This window comes from Tursiops truncatus, chromosome 8 (assembly GCF_011762595.2).
Source record: "Tursiops truncatus isolate mTurTru1 chromosome 8, mTurTru1.mat.Y, whole genome shotgun sequence".
NCBI lineage: Eukaryota > Metazoa > Chordata > Mammalia > Artiodactyla > Delphinidae > Tursiops > Tursiops truncatus.
The window spans coordinates 86,266,553-86,282,114 of NC_047041.1; the positions used below are offsets into that span (position 1 = coordinate 86,266,553).

General features: G+C 39.7%; 1 protein-coding gene across 6 annotated transcripts in view; it reads left to right on the plus strand.

The window, feature by feature from the left end:
- IFTAP (intraflagellar transport associated protein) overlaps window positions 1–15,562 on the plus strand; it is a 97,775-nt gene that overhangs the window by 51,444 nt on the left and 30,769 nt on the right. For 2 of the 6 annotated variants that reach the window (XM_073808791.1, XM_019948371.3), the window contains exon 7: window positions 7,550–7,787. The exons of the other annotated variants lie outside the window; for them this stretch is intronic. In XM_073808791.1, coding sequence (XP_073664892.1) covers window positions 7,550–7,708 — 159 coding nt within the window. In that variant the 3' untranslated portion in view covers window positions 7,709–7,787. Of the gene's footprint in view, window positions 1–7,549; window positions 7,788–15,562 lie in introns of those variants that run through there. 6 annotated transcript variants of the gene reach the window in all.

Genomic DNA, 15,562 nt, shown 5'->3' on the forward strand with positions numbered 1-15,562 from the left:
AGTCTGTAGAGAGCCTTTAAAATGAGCAGGTGCTTCTGTGCCCTGGGGTTACCAGGGCCCAGGTTCCTTCTCTCTGGATCTCCACTGAACCTCAGGACATTGTCCTCATGTGCATATTCCAAGTCAGGTCACTGTCCTACCTGCAGGGGCAAGGGATGAGAATGTGGGAGCAGCAAGTTCCCCCAGGGCTTAGGACTCAGGGCTCTTCATCTCTGCTCACATTCCATTGGCAACCACTTAGTCACATGTTCCTACTGGTCACTGGGGAGGCTGGGAAATGTCATCTAGACATGCGCTTCACCAGCACAGGAGAATGGAATCTGCCACATGTTAACGCCCCCAAATGCACAACTTGAAAGCCATCTTTCACCATCATTTGCAACTCATCTACATATACTTAACAAGCATGTGCCAACCAAGGCTGCTGATGGTGCTGGGTAGTGACCTTTATCACCTTTATTACTCTAGCATGAAAGGGGATGGGGCACAAGAAGTTGTTAAGGGCTCTTTATTATTGCTTCCTAATAAAAACACTAGGGTGGTTCGTGATTATTTAGTTGTTTGGGTACTAGTCTTGTCACTTGATGTTATGGAAGCAGTCATTGAATCAGAAGTAATCCACACATTTCAATTTTAAATTGCCCTTTTCTCATAGAACTTTTGTTCACTGACATCACAGAAGTCTATCTAGGATGCTTGCAGACTTATATTAAACCCCAAATTGTTTACCAGATAAACTTGCGGAGATAGCCACTTTTCAACGTGCTTTTTGAATTATAGATTGCTTTCCCTGAGTATTAAGAAACTATAATTACAAGGTGATTTCTAGCAGGAATCAGTTTCTTTTAAAGACTTGTTCATGTTCTTGACTTCAGTTGTGACCATACAAATTATTGGACCAGTCAGTGGTCAGTGGCACCTAGTGCCATTATAGAAATTGTTACAAAATGGTTTTAGTTGATGGGTTAAAAAAAAAGAATGATTTCTGGAATCAATCATATAGCCAGTAAAATGCTAGTTAAAACCCTGTGTATGGTTGTATCTTTAAAAGGAGTATAAATTTCTTCCCAGAGAATGTGAACATTTTTCAGTGTTCGAATCAAAATGATATGAACAATTTTTGTGTTGGCAAAAATGAGACATAGATGAATAATTTGCTGCTTTTTAAAGATCCAGAGTAATATTTTGGGTGGGATTTTAACTTCTAACCACTATTTGTTAGAGAAATGTTTCAGAATGTCTAGAGTCACAATACCACACCAACTCTGCCTTGGTTTAATAGTATTAATCTTATTTTAAAATACCCAATGTAGGTAAAAGAACATAATCACCAATTTCCAGCACATGCAACGGGCTGTTTTGGGTGAGAGATGGTAGTTGCTTTCTGTGATGTCAATCTCAAAAGAGGAAACTTATCCTGGATGTCCTGACTTCCTCTTAATTGCCTAATGAGAATCCGTAACTTCCTCATATGGACTGGACCTATTTAATTTTTTTCCTAATTTTATCGCTGCTTTTATACATGTGCATTTCCTCCTTACAGTCAAACGTTTTTCAAGAGCCTTCCACTTTCCCTTTGTGAATAACTTCTTGCCGTAGTTACTCTATTTTGCTGAATTTTGGAAGTTTTGAACAACTTTACTGAACAAAAAGAATTCACATTAAGAAGATGAAAAATTGTGAGTTCTTGTCCTACTTCCCAAAATATAGAAGAGGTCATTGAAGAAACTTTTGTAGTATTTTAATGGGAGATTGCCTGTTTTTCCAATTCAAAATGGGACTCTAGGGCTTCCCTGGTGGCACAGTGGTTGAGAGTCCACCTGCCGATGCAGGGGACACGGGTTCGTGCCCCGGTCCGGGAGGATCCCACATGGCCCGTGAGCCATGGCCGCTGAGCCTGCGCGTCCAGAGCCTGTGCTCCGCAACGGGAGAGGCCACAGCAGTGAGAGGCCCGCATACTGCCAAAAAAAAAAAAAAAAAAAAAAGGGACTCTAAAATTTTTCACCTATATAGACAGTTTATTTATCATATTACTGTGTAAGATAACCTACAGCTAAATGCTACTATTATTGATTTGAGCATTAGTTCTATTTCCTTTAATTTGCCTACATGGTACTGTGAATGAAAATGATTCCTTCTGTAATAGTGTCCCTCTTACAATAAATCATGTGAGCAATTTTAAGAAAACTAGCAATTTTCTAATAGTGTACAAATTCTGTTCCCTCAGAGGCTACAAAAAGATTTCAATTAGATTTGAAATTAGACGCCTGAAATCCACGTGTTTCTCTCAGCTCCTTAGGCAAAAATAACAAGTTAATAACTTAATTCACAGTTGTTTTCTGTTTCGTCGCAGGGGATTTGGTGTTCCATTGCACGAATTCTGCTCTTTGAAATAAGTCAGAAGTTCAGTTTGCAATCTAAAAAACTTGGAGCCTTATATCTTAGAACCTCAAAATGAACCTAACTTGAAAGAAGAGAATTCCCAAAGTACGCCACAGTAGCCAACAGCTGAAATGCATAAATAGAACTGCAGCTTTACAGTATTTGAAAAGTTGTCATTTTGAAGATCACAGTGATGTGTTCTGAACTGCAGTGTACATCAGGGTTCACTTTGAATTACGTATATGCCCCTTGTCTTACAAGACCCTACATTCACTCGTGTGTGTCTCTATAAGGTTATTTAATTAAAATGCAAAAAAGTCGCAACTAGTGCCGAATTCAGTGCTTTGCGTATAGGAGACATGCAATAAGTATTGAATGAACAAATAATCAGGAAACTTTCCTCGCTATAGGGAGTGATTTTCTGGTATAATAAGATGGTTAGGGTCCTTGTCTCTTTCCTTCTCTATTGGTTCATTGCCCTCAACGTGTAAACATGTTTAAGTCTCTCCCATCCTTAACAAAATGAAAGAAAACTAAAGAAAAAACAACCTTCCCTTTACCTCGGACCCCCCTTGGCTATTGTCTAGTCTTTTTTCTCCCTTTTCATACAGACTTCAGAAACCCAACAGACTCGACTCCTCTAGTTGACTCTGCTTCCTTTCCCCTCACTCCTCATTCAGTTCATTGCAAAATGCCCTTGGTCTAATCACCTGCCTGGACATATTCAGAATAAAGGTACTTTATCATTGCCAATCATCCCAATGGACAATTTTCAGCCTTTATTTTAATGGGACTGTCTACTGTGTTTTTTACCATTGATTTTCCCTGACACACATGGTCCACTGGTTCTCTCTTCCCAGCTCTTCTCAGATTCTTTGTGTATTTCTCTGAGTGTTCTTTCCCTGCCTCCTTTGGGGGTTTTCCCTCCATGCTTCCCTTAGGAGTTGGTATTCCTCAGGGTTCCATGCTAAACCTACACCTCTTCCCGCTTGCATACTTGGATCTGTTTTCATCTATATGTTACTACCTTTTGTGCTTATGTCTCCAAATCTGTATCTCCAGCTTCAGACCTTTTGCTTAGCTTCAGGTTTGTGGGTTCAATTGCCTGTTGACAATTCTATCTGGATTCCTTGAGGTACATTCAAATCAACATGTTAAAAACTGAGCTTCCCTTCCATATCCAGATCAGTCATCAAGTGCTGTTAATTTCACTTTCTAATATTTTAAAATATCTGCTCTCAATGCCCTGTTCTCATTATCTTGTCTGGACTGCTTCAGCAGGCTCCCGACTAGTCTCCTGACTCCCAATCTACCCTCTGTTCAGCCTTCAGAGTGATCTTTCTTGATGTACCCTCCAAGAGGGCAGGGTCTCCTCCTGTTCTCTGCACGCCTGTGTCTCATTGTAGGTGCTCAGTTAACATTTGAATGAAGGAAGGAATTTATTTGAAATGCACAGATACCAAGTATCTACCTGCTTTCAAAAAATCCTTCAGCAACTTTTCGTCATCTCTGGGAAAAGTAGCATATAAGACCTGCCATGATCTGGCACCATCTTCGTCTCTTGCCACTCTCTACCTGACATTTTCTGCTCTGACAACACTGAACTACTCGCAGATACACGTATGTGAAATTCTGTGTGTTTCTGACTTGGCCTGTTCATGAGACCTGCTTTTGTCTGCAAAGCTCGTCTTCCCTCAACCTTGTTAAATAATATTACCCTTGAAGATTCTGCTTAGACAGCACCTCTTCCAGAAAGCCTCCTCTGAATCCTTCCCAGTGCCTTCCAACCTGGGCTGGGTTAGGTGTTCCTTCTCTGTTCCTGTCACCTTCTAACTATACCATGTGTATGTGTACTTACTACATTTTACTACAATGATCAGTTGATGTGTCTATCTCATTTCTCTGTGATTTCATACAAGTCTGCATCCTTGTATCCTCAGCACCTACACAGTGCCTAGACTTTAATAAACTTTTGTGGAAAGAATGGAATATATCTGAATGATTGCAGGAGACTATTCCTCTGACATTTTGATCCAGAGATGTACTGGCCACCTTGCAGTATAGAGAGACAGTGATACCCCCAAAATGTTTTAAAAGGTCTTGAGTATCATATTTTGGCATTGCAGATATGAAATTATTATTATTCTTCGTTTCTTGCTTTTATATTTCAGCATTTAACTGATTGCCTAAGGAATTAATCTAACAATGATAGCTGCTGTTAATAAGTCAGTTTCTAAGTGAAGACATTTATAAGTATATTTTTATATTTTTAAGTGTATTGTAAATGAATAATTATTGTGTTGGCCTCATATGTTTATTGGCTAGCTAGAAACTTATTTCTTGTTGCTGTTTCGGTTAATAACAAATGACTGATGAAGGAAATCATGCTCCACAATAGAGAAAAATTTCAGTGTATGAAAAAGAACTTAAAGGAAAATAAAAAACTTTTCACTTAAGGATAAATTTCTATATCTCTAGTTCCATACTGTTGGATATTACGGCCGAAAGGTGTATGGGGACCGTGGGGAAGGGAGAGGAGTAAGAAGGTGGTGGGTTGGACCCTATCTGGGAGAAAGGACTAACTTGGTCACAGGAGTCAGCCCTCGTCAGAGAGTCTGGAAGTTCAACATACAAGCCGTAGTCTGTCTGCGTTGCTGATAAAAGGTGGGTCCTGAGTGGGGTGATGAGTGGGGAGGTGAGTAGGGTTTTCTGGAGAGTGGCCACACTCAGCTGAGGCTAAGTTAAGCTTCAGCACTTTACCCTCTGTGCTCCTTTAGCCCTTTTTGCATCCCTCTGTTGGGGAGCATGGAGCATGATAATGAAATCACTCATTTACTTCCGTCTTCTCCCTGAAGTTATGAAACCTCGTGGGCACAGATTTTGCTTCTTTTCATCCTTGTGTTCCCGGTGTCTAATTCACATTAAGCACTCAGTGAGTGTTTACGGAGTGAACACGTAGAGGGCAGGGAGGTGGGCGTGTGAGGGTTGCTCGGGCTGGGTGAGGGAGCGGGGAGGATGGTATGATGGTCTCGCTGGGATTTTAGCTCAGCAAAGGGATTTGTCTAATTTGAACCTGCTTTCCAGCCTCAGAGGGAGCTGGATGAAGGCAAAGTGACTGCATCTAGTGAGAGTGGCTAGTAAGGTCTAGGCAGGTTTTAGAGACCTCAGGATAGGGTTCAAAGTCCTAGTGCAATGGGCAGCCTGAAACTTGGTGGACATGTGGATGGCAGGTCTTCAACCAGGTGTCCATGGGCAGTAAGAATCCCTTCAGACCGAAGCACTGGCAGAGAGGGGGCTCTTTCTCGTCTTCTGCCAGGACCAGGCCTGCAAACTTCAGCGCTTACTGCTGGATAGAGTTAGAGACGGCGAGGATGCTTCTATTCAGGAAATGAGCATACTGTGTCCTTGTGTCTGTGTTTCTTCATTTGAGCTGGTCTTAGCCATATTACCCCCACTGTCACTTTGTGGTGACAATAAATTTAATCTTCAGAAAGTGACCTAAATGGACAGATTAGCCACTCGGCAGACTGAGTTGCTCCCAGGGTACAGCTGCTCTTTTAAAGATAGTCATGGTATTATGTGGATCCTCGAGTGCATTTTTTTTTCTCTTTTTTTTTTCGAGTGCATTTTTTTATGATAGGCTGTGAGAATTTTTTAGCTTATTTAGAAAATATCTTTTCTCCCAAAGAGCTGTGACTTGGCTTAGTGAAAACTTCAAGGTCGATCTTTACTGGTGTTTTTTGTTGCGAAGGTGAAGCTTTATCTACAGGTCGCTCGGGATTCAAATCTTGCTTCTCTTCCTTACTAACTGTGTAGCCTTGGCAAGTTACTTAACCTTTCAGAGCTTTGTAAGATGGGTTGTTTGAAGATTACTGCTAATGCCTGCACGGTTCCTAGTACTGGGGCTGGCGCATGGTGGGGACTCACTCAGTGGCAGCTCCCATCATTACCTTTGTCAGGAAAGCACACAGACACTTTCTAACAAAGAGGAAGTGAGCAAGGCTCTGAAATTTGTTCTCGTGCTGGTTTTACCGAGAAAGGATGATAGATGGCTGGGTGTTTGCTATTAGCACTGCACACCCAACTACAAGATGCAACTTGCTAAACAGATAGGAGATATCTACTTTTCATGTTTTGGGGTGTTTTGTTTTGTTTTTTTGCACCTTTGGTAACAGTACACAGTTGCTGAGCTAGATGCTCCATTTTCAAGAACATTGCAAAAGCCACTAAATGATATCATTTTCCATGCAAGAATATTGAAAGCTGATTATAGCTTCAGGGCATTTTTTTCATTCTTGCATAAGCCATCCTTTTCAATTATTTCAGCATCACCATACATAATAGAGAGCGACACAGAGGTGCTGGGTGATTTCACTGTATCACACACCATTTGCTTTTGGAGAGGCCTTTTAAGAGGTGATACAGTGAGATTTAAGGCATTAAATCTCTTTTGTTTATTGGAAAATATGCTTTTTTTAATCTACCTTCCTTTAGGAAGTCTTTAAAATTGACAGATTATGAATAAGTAGATACAAAATTATTACATCTCTTTGCAGCTACTCTGAGTTGCAGATAAATTCTGTAATATTTAAAAAATTCTTGGTAGGAAGAAAGGATCCTGGACTTTTTAATTTAGGGTGCTACTATGTGTTTTAATTCCTGCTGCTATTGGCCCAAGTATTATCTGAAGAAGTAAGTATATTAAGCAGAGAGTATTTTTATCTTTGAAAATGATGTTTTATTGCTACAGGTCTTTTTTAGTAAATGGTAAAAGTGTCCTTAAGGTTGACCAAAATCTTAAGGTATATTTTCTCACATTTGAATATAACTCTTAGTTTTTCCATATGCCTGTAGCCCTAACACTACAAATGGTAAAAATGTAATGAATGTGTGCAAGAGAGACTTTCTGATTCCTCTTGCCGTGGGCAGAATTAGTTAATGATATTCATTCAGATGCAGGATGGTACAAATGGGGCATATTAAGAGGCTTAAATTAGGTCAAATTGAATAATTGAATTTATTCCTTTACTTAAAAACAGCTTAATCAGCTCAGAGTGCTGAACTCTAAAAAAAGTTTAATTAAATATTAATAGAGAGTTTATGTTTTCAACTTTATCTTCATTTACAATGATTATATGTTATTTTCCTCCTTTGTTACCTTTTATAGATAGTCGGAGGTGAAGTTCGGCCCTTCTCACTTGATGAAGAATTTGATTATGACGCTGTGATGCTAACCCCCAAGTTCACTCCTGCAGAGGTAGATACCATCAAAGAGCTATGCAAGCAAAAGAGAAAGAGCACAAACTTGGAGAAACCCCGGGACTGATCCACCAAGACATCTTCGTGTTTATTTTTATTTTGTTCTTATTCGAGCGACATTAGAATAAAATATATACCTACTATAATCCCTTTTGTGGAAATTTGTGTGTGCGTTGATTTATCAGAGTTATTTGTCAGTAGGGAGATGAAACTTTACAGGGTTTTATGAGACTCTACCCTTACAGAGTTCTCTTCTGTCACATGGCTGCATCCATGGCTGGTCGGGGGAGATGGAGGTGGCAAATGGGGACAGGAAGCAGTGCCTACAGAAGGGTCCATCTGATGAGAGTGCGGAAACTAGGTAGTGTGGGGTATTGTAACAAAGACTGGAAATTTCATCCCGCCTCCTTGGGAGGAAGGGCAATTGAACATGCAAAACACAAAGAACTGACTATGTGATAGGTCATGGTCTCAGGTGTCCAGAGATAGTGGTATGAATGTGAGTGCTGAGAGGTTGGGCGTCTAGGATTGATTGGGAAAAGACTTTACTGAAAAAGAAAGCGTCTGAGAATTGATTATATGTCATATATTAAATTCTTGCACTTTGTTATTGCTGTTCAGCCATGTGTGAGGAAAGTTACAAAGTACAAGGAATGATCTCTATTTCCAGAAGTTTACAGTATCATTTGAGAAGGCAAGGCACGGATAGAGAAGACAACTAGAGAATGTAGAAACTATTAGGAAGTGCTAATTGTGTAAAATACCCACGAGTGCTTTAAAGGGAGGAGAAAAAGTGGTGAAGGCACAGACGAAGGGGGAATAGTGTGTACGAAGTAACTTTTATCATTGAAGGAATCAGTAACATCAAATGTACTTAGTCTTTTTTTTCTTTGACTGTATATATTTTATTTCTATTTTTTCTTTTCCATTATGGTTTATTATAGGATACTGAATATCGTTCCCTGTGCTATATAGTAGGACCTTGCTTATCCATTCTGTATATCAGGGGTCCCCAACCCCCGGGCCATGGACCAGTATCCATCTGTGGCCTGTTAGGATCCGGGCCGCACAGCAGGAAGTGAACAGTGGGCAGGTGAGCAAACAAAGCTTCATCTGTATTTACAGGCGCTCCCCATCGCTCGCATTATCGCCTGAGCTCTGCCTCCTGTTAGATCAGCGGCGGCATTAGATTCTCATAGGAGCGCGAACCCTACTGTGAACTGCACACACGAGGGGTCTAGGTTGTGAGCTCCTTATGAGAATCTAATGCCTGATGATCTGGGGTGGAGCCGAGGCGGTGATGCCAGCACTGGGGAGCGGCTGCAAATACAGATTATCATTAGCGGAGAGGTTTGACTGCACAGAGACCATAATAAATCAATTGCTTGCAGACTCATATCAAAACCCTATCAGTGAGTGGCAAGTGAAAACAAGCTCAGGGCTCCCACTGGTTCTGCATTATGGTGAATTGTATAATTATTTCATTATATATTACAATGTAATAATAGCAGAAATAAAGTGCACAATAAATGTAATGTGCTTGAATCATCCCCAAACCATCCCCTCCCATCCTAGTCTGTGGAAAAATTGTCTTCCACGAAACTGGTCCCTGGTGCCAAAAATGTTGGGGACTGCTGCTGTATATAATAGTTTGCATCTGCTAATCCCAAACTCCCCATCCATTCCTCCCCTGCCCCCCCCAACACCCTGGCAACCACAAGTCTGTTGTCTATGTCTGTGAGTCTGTTTCTGTTTCCTAGATAAGTTCATTTGTGTCATATATTAGATTCCACATATAAGTGATATCATATGGTTATTTGTCTTTCTGACTTGGTTCACTTAGTATGATAATCTCTAGGTCCATCCATTGTTGCTGCAGATGACATTACTTCATTCTTTTTTATGGCTGAGTAGTATTCCATTATATATATATATATATATATATATATATATATATATATACCATATCTTCTTTATCTATTCATCTGTTGATAGACATTTAGGCTGTTTCCATATCTTGGCTATTGTCAATGGTACTGCTGTGAACGTTGCGATGCGTGTATCCTTTTGAATTATAATTTTGTCTAGATATATGCCCAGGAGTGGGATTTCAGGATCATGTGGCAACTCTATTTTTCGTTTTTTGAGGAACCACCATACTGTTTTCCATACCAGCTGCACCAATTTCAAATGTACTTAGTCTTAATTAGTTTTCATACAGGCCTGTGCTTCTGTGTGTGTATATATTCATAAAAAGTGCCATTTATATTCCTTACAAAAAACGCTCTTGATTTAATATTGCTGTAGTCAGGTGGTTTCCACATCTATTTTTCTTTGTCTAGTCAAAAGACTTTCACAAAACACCATTTATGTGCCAAGCCTATGCTAGGCAATGGGGAGGATACAAGTAAATTAGACATGGTCTGACATAGTGGGGAAGACAAATGTATAAACAAATAATTATGGTAGAGCTGCCTATGCTAGGCAATGGGGAGGATACAAGTAAATTAGACATGGTCTGACATAGTGGGGAAGACAAATGTATAAACAAATAATTATGGTAGAGTTGCACTGTCCAACATCATAGCCACTAGCCACTAGTGTGACTGAGGAACTGATTTTTAAATGTTAATTTTATTTTCATTTAAAATACAAAGTTGATATTTGATGCACTTATTATAAAACTCTCAAGTCCATTTGGAACAACTTGGGTATGTGAATCTGCTTTTTCAGTTGTAAATTTTATGACATCTAAATACAGATCATTTACTTTTGATGACAACTTAGTGTCTAAAATATGCTATAAATGTAAAATGCACATTGAATTTCAAAGAATTAATATGAAAAATTATAGACTCTTGTTTTTGTATTGATTACATGTTGAAATGATAATATTTTGGGTCTATCTGGTTAAATAAAATATATTATTAAAAATTACCAATTTCTTTTTACCTTTTTAATGAGGCTACTAGAACATTTAAAATTACACGTGTGGCTTGTGTATTTTTATTTGACAGCACTGCTGTAGAGTGTAATGAGTTTTGTAAGCATAATGTGTACTAAGAGGTACGCGCAAAGCAAGTTGGAGTTATTAAATTATGCCTTGGAGAGCTGGAGAATCTTCAAAGAGGAGGTGACATTTGAGGCTGGCCAGGAAGAATCAGTAGGACTTTTTGATTGGAGGCTATTAGAATAGTTTGTGTGGAAGATAAGAGCCAAAATTAAGGCAGTGTAAGTGGATGTGGAAGGTATGGATTTGATTAGAGATTTGGATGTAGAACTAGCAAGGATTTTTGATTGATGCAATGAGGGGACAAGGGAGCAACTGTGAGGTTAAAACAAGATTTTAGCATGCAATCTATACACACATGCTGACTTGAGGAGACAACTGCATTGTGACATAATTGTTCATAAGACCAGAGGATCTCTTTTGACTCAATATATATACACATAGCACTTTGGTATTTTAGATGAAGAAAGACTTCACCATTTTTAAGGCATCCCAATTCTATGTACTTAAATAGTTTTACAATAGAAGAAACAAAACTAAGTATTCAAAAAGAATTACACTTTGGCGGAGTATTCCATTAACTAGGCAGGGTAGATGGCAGGTGAATGTTACTGTAGAGCATTCTATCTGTAGAGTTGGTGTATTATTGGCTTCATTCCTTTTGGAAATTTTTAAAAATAAATTTTATTTATTTATTTTTGGGTGCATTGGGTCTTCGTTGCGGTGTGCAGGCTTCTCATTGCGGTGGCTTCTCTTGTGGAGCACAGGCTTTAGGTGCGCGGGCTTCAGTAGTTGTGGCATGTGTGCTCAGTAGCTGTGGCTCGTGGGCTCTAGAGCGTAGGCTCTGTAGTTGTGCACAGGCTTAGTTGCTCTGTGGCATGTGGGATGTTCCTGGACCAGGGCTGGAACCCGTGTCCCCTGCATTGGCAGGCAGATTCTTCACCACTGCGCCACCAGGGAAGTCCCCCGCTTTGGAAATTTTTGATTCCTACATTATTTGGGGCAATTGTGCATTACAGCAAAAGTGACACTGGAAAATGGGTCCCTTAAGGCCTTTGAATGAAATAGTTTTGTCTCAACCGTACCATTACTCTTCCCCTAACTAGCAAATACTCCTCTATGACTTTCAGCTTTATGGGTCCCTTGAATCGATGTGAATGGTTTATTTTACGTTGGCTGGCAAACGCTAACCAAGTACCTTTAGAAGAAGCCTGAGCTTGTATTCATAGATAATGCTTACCCGGATTAGGTAGTGGCATTGAGTATAAGAAAGAGTAGAAGATAAGGAGAAGCTCCTGCATGTATACACCAAAATGGGAGGGAAGAAAAAAAGAGTATCTTGAAATAAGGTAGCAGTTACAACATGAACAAACTGGAATGGAGAAAATTTCACTCCAAGCCTGCAGTACCAGCCCTAGCTTGTTCAGTGTGGTGGCACACCAAGCAATCTTATTCCTTCAGCATCCATCTTATGGGGAGTTTTGCACAAGAAGAAGAAATACTTAGACCTGATATTGAACTTCCTTGATTCCTTCATCAAGAAATTTCTTTTCCCTTGAATGAGATAGAGCTGTATCCTCATTTAAAAGAATAAATTTTCCTTATGTGCTAGGTAATTGTGTGGATGAATTAAAATATGAAAAAGACACAAAAAATTTTCATTTCATTGGCTTGTTTCTTGGAGGTTGAAGGTACCTGAGTACAATAGCATGGGAAATGACATGAAAGAGACAATCTTAGAATTTCCTAGAAAAATATTTCTCCATATGTGGAAGAGAAATCGATACTTTTCACCCTGGCCTACCCAGCCCTTACACCCTATGGCCCCTACTTACCTCTCCAATCTCATCCTGTACCTTCTTCCTCATTTTTTATTATGTTCTAACAAGTTCGTATTCTTTTTTGTTTTTCAAGCACTCCACCTTATTTCCACCTTAGCTCGCACTCTTCTTTCTGATTGGCCTTCCCAAGTCTTGGTGCAGCTGGGTCCTTCTCATTATTCAGGTCTCAGGTGAAATGTGTCTCCCCAGTCTCTCTCTTGATCACACTATCTAATCCCGTTCTTACAACCTTCACTCCTTCCCGGTTTATCCCATTATCTTACCTTGTCTGTGTCTTATCTGACTCTCCCATTAGATCATAAACTGCAGGAGGGCATGGACCTCCTCTGTCTTTTTATTGCTGTGTCCCCAACACCTGAAAAGGACCTGCAATAAAGTAGGTGTTCAATAAATATTTACCGAATGAATCACACCTAAAGTATGAGCTTATTAGTTTGAAGAACCCAGAGGTCCGTTTCATTGATTCAGTTTAGTTAGACATGTACTGAGCACTTTTGGTATATATTCTTACTTCTTAGACTCATGACAGTCCGGTGGCCCATGCAAATTTGGGAAGCCTCACCTGATTGGCTTGAACTGTTCCATCCAATCTGTCCTTCTTTTCCTTGCCGTAACTCCATGGAAAATTCAGAGACTCTTGGTTCACATGGAAACTTGACCCACTTCTCAATTGTTCTTTTGAAACCTTGTTATGACTTCTTAGCATTAAAAACCCTATTGAGGAGCCATTCCTGTGATACAATACTGATATTGCCAACATTCTACATTAAAAAGTGTGGACTGATGACTAAAGGAAAACTGGAAAGGGAAAAAGAAAACCGAACTTCAAGAGTGAGGTAGGAAGGAGAAAAATTCCATTTTGGTAGCTGCCTGTAAAGCAGAAGCCTTTACCATTCATTCAAAAATGTTAATGTTCATAAGAGTCATCACATTTTAGAGGTGGTCTTAAAGCCTAATTCCCTCATTTTCATTACACTTTTATTTATTTTGAGTGTCATGTAAGCCACAAGAGGTTTTTAAACAGAGGAGAGACATAATCTGACTTACATTCGGGGGGAGATGGTGGAAAGGGGGTAGGGCTGTATTGTATTGGGGGAAGACTCCACTGGAGGGACGTGTGTGCCAGGTTATATTGTTCTCTCTCTGGAAGTTTCTATGATTTGGTTATCCCCAGTATTCTGAAAATTTACGATGATCTGTGTTGACACAGGTCTATTTTCATTTTTTGTCCTGGGCACTCAGTAGCCTTTTAGTCGGGAAAGCTACATCCTTAGTTCTGGGAAATTGTCTTGAATTATTTTTTGATGACTTGCTTCCTTCCATTTCCTCTTTTCTTTCTTTCTAGAATGTTCGCTGTTTGGATATTGAACTTCTTAGATGCCACTACAATGTTTTCGTACTCTCTTCTGTTTTCTTTCCTTTTGCTCTGTTTTCTGAGATTTTCCTCAACTTTATCTTCCACGTTTTTATTGCAAGGTGTGTATTATTTTCTTTTTTGAATTTTGTATTATTTTAAAATCTGCTAAATAGTAAAGCCAATTCCATGAAAAGCAAACACACACCAAGAAACCACATCCAGAGTGATCAGGACAGCATGCCGGAGCTGCATCAGGGCTAGACGATTAGAACCGAGAGAGTGAAGGTAGCATCTCATCCTTGATAAGGATGAGCATGGTGCCCCTTGATGGGAAGCACTTGTGTTCATGAGGCTGAATGAATGAGCCGTAAGAGATGGAGATTCCAAGAGGGACTTGGGTATTCCCAGCGTGTTGTAGAAAGCGTCGGGTGTGAACAAGTGGAGGCTAGGTAAGCTCTAGGATCCCTAACACTGAGAGAGGGAAGTGATGCATTAGGTGCTGGGTCTTTGGCTGGGTTGCCTTTGGAATGTACGGGGCATTCATGTATTAGGCACTCCATCCTCTAAAGCAGCTCCTTTTTCTCTTCCTGATGTTCCTGTTTTTGGCACCACATTGGTTGCCAGAGGCTATTATTTTGGCCTCTGCGCTACCTTTTCGTTCCAATCTCTCCTCTGTACCCCCCTGGCCATTATTCAAGACTTCATTTTTGCTTATCTCCTCCAGGAAGCCTTCCTACTTCCCAATTAGTCTCTAAATGCCTCTATTCTTTCCATCCTGGCTTGTTTTACGCATTGTTTTCATATTCATCTTAATGTTACTATCTTGTTTCAAAACTACGACTAGCTGCTCATTGCCTACTGATTATTAAAAACTCAATTTAGCATCCAAGGCTCTATTCCCTTGTACCCCCACGATACAGACAAAACTGACTACACGTGGTTCCCAAATTTGCCTCCCACCTTCACGCTTTTCTTCTTACTGTTCTTTCTTTCTGGATGGTCACCCTTCATTTCTGCCCAGTGAATTTCTCCTCATCCTTTAAGATGCACCAGGTATAATTTTATCTTCCCCAGAACCTGGATATCACTTTGTAACACTGTTGCTACTTGTCACATTCTGCCTGTGTACATGTTCCCCCCTCACTGGAACCCACCCCCCTCACCGACTCCAAAGACAAACACCAAATCTCATTCATTCTTGCATCTTTAGGAAGCACTGTCTCTTATGTATTATGGTTCTTATCTGGCTTCATTTACTTACAAAATCCAGGAAGAGTGCCACAAAAATGGATCCCATTAAGATTTATTCATTCAACTAATGTTTATCTACTGTCTGGTTCTTTTGTTACGTTTTGTTTTTAGAAACAAATAGTTAATGTCATGATTTGTTAATCCATTGAATTTATGATAAAGAAAAGAAATGTAAAAATGTCTGCACAAGCTGCACCAGAATGTTGATTTATTGAGAGAACAATCAGAAAAAGTAATTCCATCCAGTACAAAAATGAGAGGGAAAAAAAGACCCAACAATATGATTCTAATGTAAGTGAATTTTGCATGAGGGAATGTATGAAGACATTTTAGTATCAAAATAATGGCAAGTCAGTAATAAAGGTTATGGTACATGATAAATAATTATAATACTTTGCATCACTATAAAAATGTGCAGTCTTTCTAAAGAGATTTTTGTTGTTGGTTCCACTTCAGATGGTA